This window comes from Hyaena hyaena, unplaced genomic scaffold (assembly GCF_003009895.1).
Source record: "Hyaena hyaena isolate Hyena2069 unplaced genomic scaffold, ASM300989v1 scaffold_254, whole genome shotgun sequence".
Taxonomy (NCBI): domain Eukaryota; kingdom Metazoa; phylum Chordata; class Mammalia; order Carnivora; family Hyaenidae; genus Hyaena; species Hyaena hyaena.
This window is the reverse complement of record NW_024080890.1, coordinates 1,584,778-1,601,018: the sequence shown is the minus strand read 5'-3', so window position 1 is coordinate 1,601,018 and position 16,241 is coordinate 1,584,778. Positions and strand designations below refer to the sequence as shown.

At 54.9% G+C, this 16,241-nt stretch overlaps 1 protein-coding gene across 2 annotated transcripts in view; it reads left to right on the top strand.

The window, feature by feature from the left end:
- UBASH3A (ubiquitin associated and SH3 domain containing A) overlaps nt 1–15,793 on the top strand; it is a 38,589-nt gene extending 22,796 nt beyond the window's left edge. The window contains exons 8-14 of one of the 2 annotated variants that reach the window (XM_039245517.1): nt 1,889–1,988; nt 4,685–4,807; nt 6,406–6,498; nt 8,970–9,114; nt 9,823–9,929; nt 12,325–12,434; nt 15,241–15,793. In XM_039245517.1, coding sequence (XP_039101448.1) covers nt 1,889–1,988; nt 4,685–4,807; nt 6,406–6,498; nt 8,970–9,114; nt 9,823–9,929; nt 12,325–12,434; nt 15,241–15,378 — 816 coding nt within the window. In that variant the 3' untranslated portion in view covers nt 15,379–15,793. The remainder of the gene's footprint in view (nt 1–1,888; nt 1,989–4,684; nt 4,808–6,405; nt 6,499–8,969; nt 9,115–9,822; nt 9,930–12,324; nt 12,435–15,240) is intronic. The other variant, XM_039245518.1, reaches the window with a different exon arrangement.
- The last annotated feature ends 448 nt before the right edge of the window (nt 15,794–16,241 follow it).

The window sequence follows — 16,241 nt, the reverse complement described above, 5'->3', positions numbered from 1 at the left end:
GGGCGTTTTTCTCCAGAACCGAACATCTGCACCCTGTATTAAGAGGCCATCATAATATTAGCTTTGCTTTAACCATATGTCCATTTTGGAGAATGGGCCCGGAGGCCCTGAGAACCTGTGCATGGAAACATGGAATGCTCCACCAGCTCCCAAGCACCACTTTTCACGCACACATCAGAATGCAGCCAGACCGGCGGAGAATGGACAGCGGGTTAAGCCGCAGGAGACTCTGCACGGATCCGGACTTCATGATGGACCAGAGGCTCTGGCGGGAGCTGTCCGTGGTCCTGGCCCCAAGACCACGGAGAGGCCGGTCCTTCTAGCATGTCCCAACGCGCGGTGCCGCTTTACCCTGCTGACAAACTCAGAAGTGCTGAGAAGGCAGGCAGCTAGCTGGCACAGTCCTTCCGGGCTCCACTCTGTTTGCAGAATCAAATCCGAAAGGGAATGGTCAGTAGTATTGCCTGGGTTATAGATGTGTCGCTGTCTCCCCAGGGTGCTGGGTGTCCAAGGTATCTGCATTTTCCATCCTAGGATTTGGAGGAAATCAGAGCAGGACTGGGGGCTGGTGATGGGGGTCCATGCTGCGGACGGCCATGTCTTGCACCGCCCTGCCCTTACCCCACTCAGCAGCAGAAACAAGCACAATATCAGCTCCTTCATTTTCATCCCTAAGCCCAGCCTCAAACTGCTATGAGGCCAAAGATGGGGAGCGGGAGGAAAGGATCCATCTGTGGGAAAGGAACTGGGAAAGGACAAGCTGACCACCAGCTAGAGCTGCCTGCCCAGATGCCCTTCCCTTTCTGGCCATCACCAGTGAGCTTGGCTGGTCCACCCTTGGTGAGCTTGGCCAGTCCATCCTGGTGACCTTGGCCCATCCATCCCCAGTGACCTTGGCCTTCCATCCCTGGTGACCTTGGCTCCAGGCATGACCAAGTTCCATGTCCTAGCTGAAGTCCCCCAGGCCCCCTGCTGTGGCAGCCACTGTCGACTCTGCCTGTCATCTTCTTCTGTGACTCATCTTTCCGTGTTTGCCCCTTGGTCCCAATGAGATCCAAAGGTCCCTAGGTCAGGTATTTGTGAACTGAAGCTTGTGTCCTAGCCTCTGACTTTCATGTTCCCAATATGCTAGGCCCCAGGGATGCTGACAGCAGTATCTATATAGAGATAAAATACACAATATCTATTATATGATAATATGTATGTATAGATATAAAGTGTCCTAAGAAGTCACTATGGAGGGATGTTCTGGTCTGAATGTTTGCATCCCCCCCAAAATTCTTATGTTGAAATCCTAACTGCCAATGTACTAGCATTAGGAGGTGGGGCCTCTGTGACTCGATTAAGTAAGGGGATGTGGAGCCTTCATGATGGGATTAGTGCCCTGATACAAGAGACCCCTCGGAGATCCCCTGCCCCTTCCCCCACATGGGGACTCAGCAAGAAGTTGGCCCAGAAGATCATCAGGCATCCTGATGTCAGATTTGCATCCTTCAGAACTGTAGGAAATAAGCATCTGTTGCTTATGAGCCCCCAGCCTGTTGTGTTCTGTTACAGCAGCCCATAGGGGCAAGGGTTAAGTAAGGACTTGGAAGAAACAGAAAGGTAGACAAGTTGACGTATGGTACGAGTTATTCCTGTTGGTTTTCTTTCCCTTTATAATGTCATAATGCCCAGGAAGTAGAAAGTCACCAGAAATTAAAGAGATTTCCACCTTCAATTCCCAATCTTCTTTCATTGCAATGACTTTAGTGAAATGGGCTATGGTCCCTGAGCAAGGATGAGACTCCATTTCTAGTGACCTGTCTGATGACAAGGGGAAGTGTCCATTGAGTGAGTCTAAAAACGGGGATGTTAACCCGCCCATGTCTGTGCTCCTCCATCTCAGGCCACGATAGCGAGGAAGAGTGTGTTGGTGGTACGCCATGGGGAGAGAGTGGATCAAATCTTCGGGAAGTCGTGGCTGCAGCAGTGCTCCACTCCTGATGGTAGGTAATGTCCTGGCAGAATCTAAACCCAGAAAGTAGACAGATCTAACAAATGACATTTCCTGAGCCCAGTGCCCTGTGGCACCATTCTTCAGAGTGACTGTGGATAGACAGTGGGAGGGGTACGTGCTACATCTTTCTCCAGAGACATTCCATACACGCACTGAGTGTGTACGCCATCTGTGAGTGTCTTACCACAAATACTTTGTGGAAGATGGGGGAATGGCTCTCAACAGTAAGCAACCAGCTGGTGTGACACACGGACAGTCATCTTGATTCTGGACGCACAGACATGGCAGTTGATTAGTGAGCGCAGCAGTGACCTGACAGCATGTCACTGTGACCTGCGGTCTCTGAACCCTCAGCTGCCGGCACAGCCCTATCTCAGTCTCATTTTACTGAATCTCTCTGAGATAATCTCTGCTGCTGCGGTCACTTCCCTGCAATGCTGAGCTATGCTACTCAACTGAGGGACATATTTTGAACGTGTGTCTTGCTTACCCCAAGTTCACCCCGCTGGATGCCAGGAACGAAGGACAGTGCTTGAAAATACAGCCCACCCACAACGATGCACATCTATACCAACGCACATCCCTGAGCGGAAAGCCCAGCTTGACCATGTCTGACCCGCGGATGATTGTATAACTGAAGATATTGAATGAACATAGTGATAAAATCCATTCACAGTAACTGTGCTAGCTAAGCTCTTTCGGAATTCCTCTAGGAGCCCAGCAAGATGAGAAAAGGGGGAAATGAGTAGGGAAAACCACTGGCGGATGACCAGCAGGCACCAGGAAAATTCTGAACGGATTACATCATGGCCAAACATGTCTACGAGACGCCGCGGAAGTGATGCTGTGCCTGTCTCTCTAAACAAGATCAGCCACAGACACAAAGGCTCAGGAAAGAAACAAGAGGACGGTAGGTGGCTCTGAGGGTAAACTGACATTCGGACGTGCCGTGAGAAGAAACTTCCTTGTAATACAACAATTATTGAAACCACAGATTGAAATGACACACCACTGCAGCGTGCGTGTGGTCGTGCGGTGCGGGAACCGACGCAAAACAGCCAACACCAAAACTAGTCGTTGGACGTCATGGAAAGAGGTAGAATATTGGTCATCCAGACAAAAGGCTGAGCCACCTACCCAAAGACGCTGGATATTCCCAGCTGGAAGGAGGCTTCTGGTGGCTCTTTCCACAAGGCAGAGCAGCCCTTGATAAAGCGAATACTGACAGTCTAATTTGTCCGAACTTTGCGTATTACATTGTTTAATCAATTACAATGGGGTGTTCGGGGGGTGCTGCCAGCTTCTCCTCGGACCCCAGCTTTCCTCCTTGTTTCTGCTCACTTCTGGCCCAAGTACGCACTCCTCATATGGCCCCTCATTTCTCAGTGATGTTGGCCAGGTGACCTCCCCATCTCTACGCCATCAGACCCTAACTTTTCTCCAGATCCTTATCTTCTTCTGAGCCCCACTCTTTGCCACTCACAGAGAGGATCCCAACAAGGACAAAAGACCTCCGAGGGAGCAGGTTAACACTTTCTGAGAATACAACACCGTCAATGGACCTTCTCTGGGAAGAAAACAAACACCATTTTCCCCAGCAAACACAAGATATGTTTTGGCATTTAATGAAGGCCTTTCATCAAACACAGTCTCTGCCAATGGAAATGCCAAGGAGGGAGCTTCCTGCATGGAAGCAAGGCATTCAAAGTAGCCTCTCTATGTTCGTGAAGGGCTGAGAGGTCGTGCGGAGGGCTGGGCTGGCACGCTCGGGCAGGGCTAGTGACCCGGCCACCCCAGGACGTACAGCCGGTCTCAGGAAAGGAGGCTGGGCTACTAGAAACACCAGCAGCCGGGAGGTCTGGGGTTGTTTGGGGGGATGTGAGGGCATAGTGTCCTCCGCAGGGGCAATCAATAACCCTATATGAGGTCAAGCCTACCACTTAGCAACCACTTCCCCTGAGCCCGACGCTGGGATCCAGGCATCACCCCACTGATTCACTGTAACAGCTCTATTCATTTCCCCCTTTCGCTCATAGGGGAGAGTAAGTCAGTTGCATCTAATCACGTAACTGGTAACTAGTGATGCCAGGATATGCACCAGACTGTCAGATCATAGAGCTCAAGGTCAAAGTCAGAGTAAGCCTTTTGCAGCCTCTGGTTGGAGGGTTGAGGGGGAGGCCGCGCAGACCCACCTCATGGTGGGTGCCATCCAGGCACGCCTCAGCAACTGACTGAATAACTAGTAATGAAGGAATATTCGGGCCATATGCACTCAGTCCCCGAAGACAATATGATGCACTGCCAGCTACAGGGATAGATAGAATTTCACCTCCGTAATTAATGCGAACTTGAGATGTCTATCAAGTTAAGCTCAAACAGTAATGGAGACACTCCGTGCTTAATCAGGAAAATTGTATTGAGTGAATCTTCCTGAGGTGTCCTCAGGGGACGAAGAGGCTCTCATGCTTCCTGGGGCTAACATCTGTATCTTCTGCATTTGAAGAGATGTGTGCACAGCAGAGCAGAATATCTCTCCAGTTGAATTCACATCACAGAGCACCTCTAAGAAAAAACACAGATGACAATTTAAATGATAACCCTGCTTCCTGTGGGTCTTGATCTTGTGGGGGTTAAACATGCACTAAGTTGATGGACCTGAATGCCTGGTGCTTATTTATGTTTTAGGGAAATACTACCGGCCAGACCTGAACTTCCCCTGCAGTCTGCCCAGAAGAAGCAATGGTATCAAAGACTTTGAAAATGATCCTCCATTATCATCGTGTGGAATTTTCCAGTCCCGAATGGCAGGTATGTTCGGGGATCATTCTAGCAGGAATAGTAACAATAATCACAGCCAAGATGATCACAAACACATCTAGAGCCCTTGCCACCTGCCCTCCGAAGTCCGTGTTAGCATTATCCCCATTCTGCTGAGGAGGTGGCTGAGGCACAGAGAGGTTAAGTATGTTGCACAAGGTCACACAGCTAGTAAGTGCAAGTGCAGGGGTTTGACCCAGGATGGATAGTTGGGGAAGTCGGAAGACATGAAAGATACAAAAGAAGGGAGGAAAATCAATGACCACTGTGTACACTAAAAATGAAAAAAAAAAAGAACACATCCTCTTTGATTTTATTTCAAAGCTGTTGGTCGGGGCTTACGCTTTACGTCTGGGGTTCTGGTCCCGCGTGATTGACTTTGGGGAGCAAAAGAAGCCAATGGATTCATCTGGTCTCCATTCTATGAATTGAGAAACTGGAATCAAAAAACGAGGGATGTGTGTGTGTGTGTGCGCACGGCTGGTTACAGGGAGGAGCTCGGGGTCTGTGAAGGGGCGTCCGTGTGGGCGGTTGTTGGCCTCTGCACTTGTTTCCGGGGGCCGCCCTAATGAGGTACCACAGGCGGAGTGGCTTCCTCGGCAGAGATGTGTTCTCTCGCAGCTCTGGAAGCCAGGAGTCTGAGTTCCTCCTGAGGCTGTGAGGACGTCTGCTCCGGGCCCCTGCCCTGGGCATATAGACGCCACCTTCTCCCTGGGTCTTCACGTCACCTCCCTCTGTGCCCACCATGTCTGTGTCCAAACTGTCCCCTTTGAGAAGGATGCCGGTCAGATTGGCCTAGAGCCCCCCAGTGACCACCTGACACTGTGCCCAAAGTAGGTCATACCTGAGTAACTGAGGGTGAGGAGCCCTGCAGGTGAATTTGGGGGGTACAGTCCAGCCCATGACAGCCTCCTCTACAGCCTCACCAGCTTTGGCACCGTGCATTTCCTAACAAGGCCTCCTTCTTTCGCAAGGACCAGGGCCCCTAATTTTCTGAGAGGAAATGTGCACTCCAGGCTTGTCCCTCTCTGCTCGGGATCTCACAGTCTGAAATGCAGCTGTCAGCTGGGCTGAGCTCCCATCCAGAACCTCTTGGAAGCAGTTCTAGTTTCTCCCAAAAGCCTGTTGGGGGAACTCCGTTCCCTGCAGTCGTGGGGCTGAAGCCCTGGTTCCCTTGCTGGCCATCAGCAAAGGGCTTTTCTCAGCACCCAGTGCCCCCATGCTCCTTGCCATGCAGTCCCTTCCATCTCTGGGGCCAGAGATAGGGAATGTCTTGCATGTGGAATCCCCTTACCTTTGAATCTCTTTGTTTTTTTTCTGTGACAGCCAGAGATAAATGTCTGCTTTGAATGGGCTCACCTGGATGAGTCAGGCATACCTGTAATTATCTCGCTTCTGTCACATGACACAACACATTCACATTCACAGCCTCCAGCCACTCACGGGGACCATACAGGTGTGTGCACAGGGGGCTGGAAGTCTCTGGCCATTTAAGATCCTGCCTGCCTCAGGTAGTGAGCCAACCGTCAGAGTCTCCCCCAGGAGAGGCTGCAGTTTTGAAGAGACGTTTTCCACCTGCTGTTTTCCAGGGGAAGCACTACTGGAAAGTGGCATCAGAATCACCTCCGTCTTCACCTCCCCAGCCCTCCGCTGTGTGCAGACAGCCAGACACATCCTCGAAGGTTGGTGAGAACGCCAGTGAGCATCTCAGGTGGACTTGACCTCATGGTTATTCTCCAAAGACGGGAGGGAAGGGAACGGGCATGAGAAGCAGATGAGTGCCTCCGAGAGCTGTCAGCAGGCACTGAGCCCGTCAGCATTCCTGGAATGCCACGGTTGTGATGGAGTGCCGCGAGGCTGTCGTCGCACCATCCACCTGCATCTGCCTGTGTCTGCCATGTGTTTTTTTAATGTTTATTTAAAAAAGAGAGAGAGAGAGAGAGCAGGGGAAGGGCAGAGAGAAAGAGAAAGAGAGGATCCCAAGCAGGCTCTGAACTGTTACAGCATAGCCTCACACGGGGCTCGAACCCGTGAACTATGATATCATGACCTGAGCCTAAGTTGGACACTTAACTGACAGAGTCCCCAGGCGCCTGGGCCATGTTTTGTTTTGTTTTGTTTTGTTTTGTTTTGTTTTGTTTTGTTTTGTTTTGTTTTTAAACAACATCTGAGGAGGGGTTTCAAAAGCCCAGAGCTGGGAACAGCCGTGGCTCCTTCTGAGTGCAAAGCTCAGGGCTCTTGCCTGGGCGAGGGGAGCTGTCCAGCACCACCACCCACTGATGTCCCTCGGGAAGCCCCCAGACCATCTTTCGCTGCTTCTGCCTACAGGAAAAAGAAAGTTCCTTCCGGAGAAGTGAGGCTTGGGGGCCTTGGTTCTGCATCTGCTGCTGGACCCCTGCCCTGCCCTCTTTGGGGGGCAGGAGGATGTGATGTAGTCGGCAGCGCAGAAGCACGGGCCGAAGCCCCACAACGATGGGACAGAGGACGTGGACACAAGCACAGCAGATGTGCAGATGTGGAGGAGGGGGCTTGCCTCTACTTTCCCAGAGACAGCGGGGGTCAGGCCACCAGCTGGCAGTGAGAAAGGGAAGGCCTTCTGGAGGTTCGGGGCGCACGGAAGGCATGGCCTGCCTATCAGAGAGATGGAGGATGGCCACTGGGCAGGGGGAAGAGCCCACGGAGGTCAGTGAGCTTGACTTTACGTGGAGACCCAGCCACGACTGGACCTGGGGCCTTCTCGCAGGTGCGGACATGGAGGAGCAGGTGGAGAGCAGACCTAATGACGGGCGGGCTCGGCTAGTGAAATAAAAAGTTCTCAGGAACGTTCTCTGGTGATGAGAGCATCAACGTCTCTAATATGATCTCTCATGGTCTACATGCAGTGCTTCCTTATTAATTATCATGATGCCACCAAAGTCCAAGTTTATAAATCCTGTGTCGTTCAGGAAAATGAGGACACTCAACCTTCTTTATAAGTCCTGGAACAGGACTGACCTGTTTTCAGACTGACATCTGAGAGCTTACATGCGACCATTAATTTCACTGTCTGTATGGACCATTTCCCAAAGTGTGACCCACAGAACTAAGGCAAGATGGCGCCACAGATGGAGTGGCCAAGCCCGTTTGGGAACCTCTCCAACTGTTCCCTCGAGTGACCTATTCACACTGGACCCGGGCCCTTCATGGGCCGGGGGTAGGGGTGGGGGGCACTCAGGAACCTGGTTAGACCCTGTGACTCCCTTTCGTGAATGTGCCTTGGCAAAGGAACTTGCTCCATGGACCTGGAATACATTTTGGGAACTGATTTCATTTCCAGCATTGGAGCTTAATGACATTTTCTCCATTTCAGATAAAAAACATTCAGGTCTTCTTTCCCCCCCTCAAATAGGTGGCCTTACGCTATAGGTGTTCTCTTAGTCGAGGTATGAAGTGCTTGGGAAGGGTAGCTGGGGGAAGTCTGGGTGTTCTGAGAGACGGCTCCCCCACCCTTCACCTTCTCCTCAGTCTGCATGGCCGTCAGGATGGTGCCTCCGTGTGACCACCGTGTTCCTCGATTGGCTGAGTCTTTTCCACAGATCACTGGGTTGGTCAACATGGTGCGCTCTCGCTCGTGACCAAGGACGAGGCCCAGTGCTGACGTGGCTGTAGAGTTATATGGGACTGTCAGGGTGAGCGCCAGGGTGAGCCCACTGATGACCCCATCTTGCAGCCCAGGCAGACTCTGTCCCCTTCCGCATGGATAGGCGCTGCTGCTCCTCAGATGCCTTTCAACCATCTGGTGGGTTCTGTCTCAGAAACAGCACAACAGGGGCACCTGGGTGGCCCAGTCGGTCAAGTGTTTGACTCTTGATTTCAGCTCAGGTCATGATCTCATGGTTTGTGAGTTCGAGCCCCAAGTCATGCTCTGCGCTGACAGCTTGGAGCCTGCTTGGGGTTCTCTCTCTCCCTCTCTCTCTCTTTCTCAAAATAAATAAATAAACTTTAAAAAAAAAGAAATAGCATAGCTGTAAGTAATCAGAGAACAATATTTGTCAAGAAAAAAAAAACTCAACATTTTTTTAAAAAGTATTGTTTAAGTGTAAGAAGAGACTCACTTACCTAAAGCCAAAACAGACACTGAAGATTACAAACGCTTGTATTCTGTTGGATCCAGAGCTCAAACTGGAGAAAAAAATTAAGATAAGAGTGGAACCCGGCATCTTTGAATGGACAAAATGGGAGTCCGGCAAAACCACCCCAACCCTCATGACCCTGGACGAGCTGAAAGAGGCGGATTTCAACGTCAGCATGGATTACAGGTAGGCCACCGCCTCCCCATCTTCCAGGGCCGGGTGCGGGGGGGCTGCCTTCCCAGCTCTTGCTCAAGAAGAAACATTCACAACAGTGTTAAAGATCGTAAGGAAGACGGTATTCTGGGGACCACTGCACTGGGGGGTTGTGACCGGGGACCAGGACTGGACTCGGCTCTGAATGTAATGAGGACAAGTGAAGGTTTCTAGTGGAGGCTCAGGGCGGGGGGTGGGGGGGTATGTTGGGAGGGCGGGGCAATTCGTGAACCCCCAGAGCAGCAGCCTCCTGGAGGCGGGCCAGGGTGGGCGTGAGCGGGCATCACCAGCAGGGACACCACAGGGAGGCAGAGTTTGCTCAGGATTCAAGTGGGAGCAGATACCAAGGGTGGGGCTTCCGGCTTCCCTGCGTCAGCAGGGGTCTTGCTAAAACGAACTCTATACAGTTGAAGCCTGAAGCCTGAGACCGGCCCCATGAGACAGGCTGGAGGAGCCCGGTGGGGTGTGGCCCAGGAGACATGGTTTGTCATTCTCTGCCGACTTTGCCATCACGGACCCTCCTGGTGTTCAGTGGGAGTACTTGCTGGAGATGACACGTCGGCCCTCGGCCAGTTTGGGGCCCATAGCGGAGTGTCACTGGGGACCTCGAGCCCTGCCCCGCTGGGAGGGCTTCTCCCCCGGCTGAGCACACGGCAAGCCCATACCCCCTCTCCTCCCCAGACCTGCGTTTCCCCTCGCCTCCCTCCTGCCGGCCGAGAGCTATGATGAGTATGTGAACAGGTGTGCGGTGAGCGTCGGATGGATCACCAGCACCTGCCCACAGGACGGTAAGGGTCCCCCCATCCCCCAGCCCCCAGCCCTGGGGATGGCAGCCCCCCGGGGGGGGGGGTCTTTCCTCCACAGTGGAAACTGGCCATGTTTTTGAGTCTAGGAAAGCCCCAACCTCGTTGACCCCCCTTCCCAACCAACAGTGTCACACAGAGGCCTCTGCAGTAACAGGGTGCGTAGACACCTGTCACCGCCCTGGGGGTCCCGATTCTGTCACTGAGAGATGACTGGATCCAGGATGGCAGGGTCCCACTCGCATCTGCTTCCAGGAAACAAGGCAGAATGGAACAGCCAGATGTCAGGTCACATCCGAACAAAACCTCTGTACGGTTGAGACCATTAGAGAAACCTGAATATGAGTCTAAATGTGGAATCTGAATGTGGAAGTACCTGAGAAACTGTGTGAATTCTGTTAGGTGTAACAGTGGCAGGCTGGGTGTGGCGGGGTGCGAAGTGGAGGGGGGCAGACTGAGGTATGTTCTGTGAAATGGCGGCACGGCTAGTTAGTAGGGGAGAGGCGGGGTAGCTCACGGACGGCGCACAATGTGCAAATGTCACACCATCGCGGCCCCAAGACGCATTAGGCCCCCAGGGGCCTGTTTGGGTATATTTGAAAACATCCATAGTGAAACCCTTTAGAATTTTAAGTTAGCATGTGTACACGTATACGGGAACATCAGTGATGCGTCAGAGACCAAATAAAACGTCGTGGGGAAAATCCGAGGGAAGAGGGCACGCGCGCTACCCTGGAAGAGTTTGGATATTGTTGGGGAAGGAGGCGCGGCATCTAGAATCTTGGGAACCTTGAATAGCACGAGGAGGAGCCTCCGAGGCAGAGAGAGACCACCAGGCTCACTTCCCCGCCGGGTTCTGCCCGTCCCTCATCCCGCTGACTCGGGGCAGCAGCGTCTGCTGACCGGAAGACCGTTCTCGCTCTCAGGGAAGAGCTGAGCACCAGCCTCCCCACACATCCTGTGGCAAGAGACCCAAGCCTGCCGTGCCAGCTCCCCCAGACACAGCCGGCCACGCGGCTGCTTTACAAATGGCCTCTGTTGACCAGCTGGCACCCTGGGAAATATGCTTCCAGAAACCACACCTGCAGCCCAGGACGGAAGACGACATTAGAGCCTTTCGCTGTGTGACGCGGGGCCCATCCTCAGGCGGCCACCGTCCAGCTGCTCCAGTTCAAGCCTCCGTCCTGAGCTAGATTTCCGTGTCCACGGGATGCTCTGCCCTTCTGAGAACCCCTCCCCGACCCCCATTACAGGGGTGAGGGCTTCCAGGACAGGGATGGGGATCTGCTCTATTAGCTCCAGCGCCCACTGAAGGGGACGTTTGGTGCTGCTCACCGCAGGGGACACAGCCCATCCGTCCCTGGTGCTGCACGTGTGGCGGAGGCCGTCAGGGACAGGACAAGTCAGATTTGGAAGGTGAGCGGTGCCGGAGAAGGGACACCGTGAGGCACATGGGAGTGTGACAGGTGTGGCCGCAGCAGAGGAAGAAGGAAACTCCAGGCGGCCTGGAAGGTGAGAGCCAACCCCTCCCGGCCCCCAGCAGACGTTATCTGTGAACTGCTCACCGTCCTGGGCAGCCTGGTGTCACCTCCAAGCGCACCTGTGACCTTGAAGCCCAGAGGACGGGAGCCCTCATGCCCACGGCCCCCGAGCACAGGGAGCACAGGCTCAGAGTCCAAGCTGCGCGTCTGCCTCCCAGCCGGCCCGGCACCCTGACATCGGAGGCCAGAGAGGCAAGTGTGGAATTAAGAGGAAATAGCCCAGGCTGAGTGTGTCAGGGCTCCGGTCGTGCTGAAGTTACAGCACGAAGAACTGTTCTGTGTCAGAGCCTCCAGGGGGAGCTCGCCACCCGACTCCCTCCTCCTGGTGGATTCCCTGGGCCCGGCCACAGCTCCTCGTGGACCCGCGAGGCTGGCCCAGCCCCCTCCCCCAGGCTGTGCCTGATCCCCAAGGCAGTAACGCCACCGGAGGGAGCCTCGCTCCACCCGTGGACTCGGGACGTCGTTATTGAAGATAGAGGCATCAGTGGGCTCGTGGCAGCCACTGGGCTGTTGACTCGGCCTGGGTGGCAGCCACCACATCCTGCAAGAGGTGGCGGCTTGGATCACGGCGCAGCCCCATCCGCGAAGCTGGCGGCAGGCGCTGCAGCCCCCAGACGGTGCCCGAGGACGGATGCCCCAGGGACCGTGCGCACCCGCGGGGGCCCCAGGGACCATGCGCACCCACGGGGGAGCTGTAACCCGGGGTTACCTGCCGCGTGGCTTCCTGCCCGGGCTCCCTCCAGGTTTTCTGTGCACCGTGGGGTTGTTCTGCCCGCCAGCCTTGGGGACCCTCGTTCTCACGTGCCTCCTCTGACCCCGAGGTGTCCTTTTCTGTACAGTGGGTGTCATCCTGATTGTGAGCCACGGCTCGGCGCTGGACTCCTGCACCCGCCCGCTTTTGAGGCTGCCCCCCCGGGATAGCAGAGACTTCGCCCAGATGGTGAGAAAGGTATGTGCCATGAAGTCAAGCCCCCCGAGCACACAGGGTCATCACGCTCCCTTCCCAGAAGGAAAGCAGGCATCCAGATGACCCAGGGCAGCAGGGACACCCCCAACCCACCACCCGGTCTCCTGAGAATGTGCGTGCCTGCTCTTGCGCAAGGGGCAGCCCTGGGCAGGGGCTGACGGGAGCGGTTCGTCATCGTTTTCATCACTAGGGCAACTTCGGCCATTTGTTGCCCAGATACTATGAAAAATAAAACACAGGCAGCCCCTGTAGTCACCCAGATGGTCCAGCGAGGCGTAAGCCATGCGGACAGAAGGAGAAAGGGCAACTGCGGGTCTGGCCTGCTCTGGGGACACGGCGGCGGCTGCAGGACAGAAAGGAACCCCCCTTCTTGCCTTTGGAGTCAGCCCACCACGGATCACAAGCACCTGCGGTCATGGCCAGCACGTCCGGGGCTGCTTGGGGCTCTGCAAACACTCACAGGAAAAGCTAACAGGTGACGGACGTGTAGAGAAGGGTAGCAAGTAGTTTGCGCTGACCTGCTGACCGTCACCCAGTGAAATGGCTCAAGGCAGGCGACCTGGGGGCCCAGACACACCCCCTGCTCCTGCCCCCCAAACCTACTCAGGGCCTGACTTGTCCCTGTCCTTGGCCTTTTTATCAAACTAATTGGCCGGTGACCTTGAGTCTGGGAGTAGAGTGGCATAGATGGCACCTATAGTGGGAGACGTGTCCCTGAGCTGGTTCCTTTGTGCAAAATCGTCACAGGACCGGGACGGCCACAGCTCGTTTGCAGAGGAGCCGTCCCAGGCCCCACCTAGCCAACGCGGGCTCTGTGCCTAAGCAAAGGCCTGGGCTTTCAGACCACCCCCCGCCAACCAGAGAAAGCCGGGTGCTCCCTCACGTGGGGGGCGTGTCAGAGAGCCCTCCCCGCGTGCACCCTCTCTCCTCCCGTTCTCTGGACCTGAGTGGAAGTCCCCCAGGGGGTCCCCAAGGTGGGGTTTCCCAACTGTGACCCAGATTTTCCTGAGTCCTTGCGGGTCCTGGGCCACCCACTGACCTCTCTCTGGATACAGGGCTCAAGGCCACGCTGGGTGAGGATGGATTTTTCTGGGTGTTTTCCTGGTTGGTCCCCCCACATTTGCTCCCCAGCTGTTGTGCTAGCTCCTGCAGAAGGCCCTGTCCACCTCCCGTGTGCTCCGTGCTGCACTCTCCGGCCCCGCACCCCTCCCCCCTGCACCTCCCGTGTGCTCCGTGCTGCACTCTCCGGCCCCGCACCCCTCCCCCCTGCAGAAGGCCCTGTCCACCTCCCGTGTGCTCCGTGCTGCACGGTCTTAGTCCCACACCCCCTCCTGGGGCTCCCAGTCAGCCCCACAGTGGCCACGATGCACATGCCAGGTGCTGACAGTTGCATGTTGAGGCTGTTCCAAAACCCTGTTAGTCTTTGCAGCCAAATTTCCACCACTCCCTGACCCTTGGCCAGCCTTGAACTTCCAAATTCCTACAACATTCTTATCCTGACAGTGTGGTGTCCACCCCACCCCATCCCCAAAGAAGCTGGACTTGCCTGTGCACAGCAGAAATTTTGCAAGGGGCTCCGTGGAGCCACGGGCCTTCAAATCAAGGACAGATGGAAACAGATCGTTCACGACCTTTCCCTTGTCTGTCCCATCATGCTGCCTCCCTGTGCACACACACATGCACTCATACACACATAATACACACATACACACACATATGAACATGCAGACACACGAGTGTACACTTGCACAATATATACACGCACACATATGCATGCATGCACACACATACATGCCTGCACACAAACACACATATACACATAGGTTCACACATGCACACACATACACACATATATACAGGCATATGTGCATGCACATATGCAAATGTGCACACACATACACGCATGCACGTACATGTGTGTACAAGTGCGTGTACATACATGCATTCACACGTGCACTCACACATGCATGCATATGTGTGCTTGTACATGTACACGTGTGTATACACACATGCATGCATGCACACGTGTCTATACTCACGTGTGCACGTGTATGCACACAAGTACACATGTGCGTACAGATACATGTGTGTGCACGTATGCACACATGTGCGCGCACATGTACACACAGGCACAGTCTCTCTAAGCGGGAGAGAGTCATCCTGAGTCAGCACCATCCTCCATGTAGACTCCCCCCGACACACGTTGGAATTTCTGCAAATTTTGTCTCACCAAGAAATTTCTGGACATCAAAAGAGAGAGGAAAAACAGGACAGCAAAACATGCAAACAAACAAACAAAAGCCTTAAACACAAAGATCTATACAAACACATTCATCTTACAGATGAAGAGACTAAGGTCTAAAGTCTCACTTTGCGGGGTGTTTTTTGGGGTCTGAAAACAATGCCTGTGTCTTTTTGTGATGCCAAAGTTGAGAATGTAAGTCACTCTTGAAGCCGTAGCCTGGGCTTCTCAGCCTGGGCGCTGCTGAGCCCCGGGCCGGGTGCTTCTGTGCCCCGGGGCGTCCCGGTGCCAACACACTGCCGGTGCGACCAGCGATGACGTCCGCAGACCTGGCCCCGGTCCATGGGAGAGAGCAGCGCGATCCCCGCTGGCGCCGCTGTGTGAGATGCCAGCATCATGTTTAAGGCCGCGGCGCCCTCCAGGACCCATCGTGCCCACCTGCCCACCTGCCCGGCCCAGCAGGGCCTGAACGTTGGCTTTAGAGCGACCGTAAGCTCGACCGACCTCGTGTAAGATATTAATAAGTGATTGAAAACTCTGTCCTAGATTCCTTCTCTGGGTATGTGCTTCTGCGAAGAAAATAAAGAGGAAGGGAAGTGGGAGCTGGTGAACCCTCCTGTGAAGACGCTGACCCATGGCTCAAACTCCGCGTTTAACTGGACAAACTGGATCCCCGGCAGCTGAGAGACTCGCGCTCGCTCTGCGCGGCTCCGCGCCTAGGAGGCAAAGCTCTTGGCGGGGTCCGGGCAACGCTGGCGCTTGAGGGCGTCCTACGCCCCCTCGACGTGATTTGCAGCCGCACAAGACGCACTTTCACCTCCCAGGATGTTCGCCCACCCGCTGCCACTTTTGTAGCCGCCACCAGTGGCCCTCTGTCCCGCGAGCTCAGACCCAGTAAGGCGTGGGCATGCCGCGCGGCCCGGAGGGAAGCCAGCCACTGCGACCCACCACAGAGGACAGAAGGCCGTGCCCGCTGTGGCTCGTGGGTTCTGATGAGTCTCGTTCCCATCGTTCTCCCGGGTCTGTTTCAACGCCCTTTTGGCTACACCCACACAGGCCAAAAGGGACACAATAGTCAATAAAATCTCTTGAGAAACCAGCCACCAGCTGGAAATCGGGGACCCGCACCTCGACGTCCACTCCCTGGGTGCTGGTTTCCTGTTGCCGCTGTAACCCGTCGTCACGGAGCGGCAGTCGGGGGAACACGAGTGTTGAGGCACGCACACACCAATCAGCTCGGGCGGTCAGGGCTTCTGAGACAGGTCAGCTGGCTCCGGGGGTCCCGGCCTTTCCCAGCCACAGAGACCCCCGCCTCCCCGCCTCCATCCACACACTCCGGGTCTTCAGGTCTCTCCCTGCCCTCCACTCCCACCGCCACGTGGCCATCTGGCTCAGGCCCCCCCCGTTGGTAAGGTCTCTAGCGATTACAGAGGGTCCCCCCGATAGCCTAGGGTGGCCTCCCGCCTCCAGATCTCACTTACCCCATCTGCATGGTCCCTTTTGCCCCGTGAGGAACACAGTCGCAGGTCTGGGCTCGGGATGGGGGT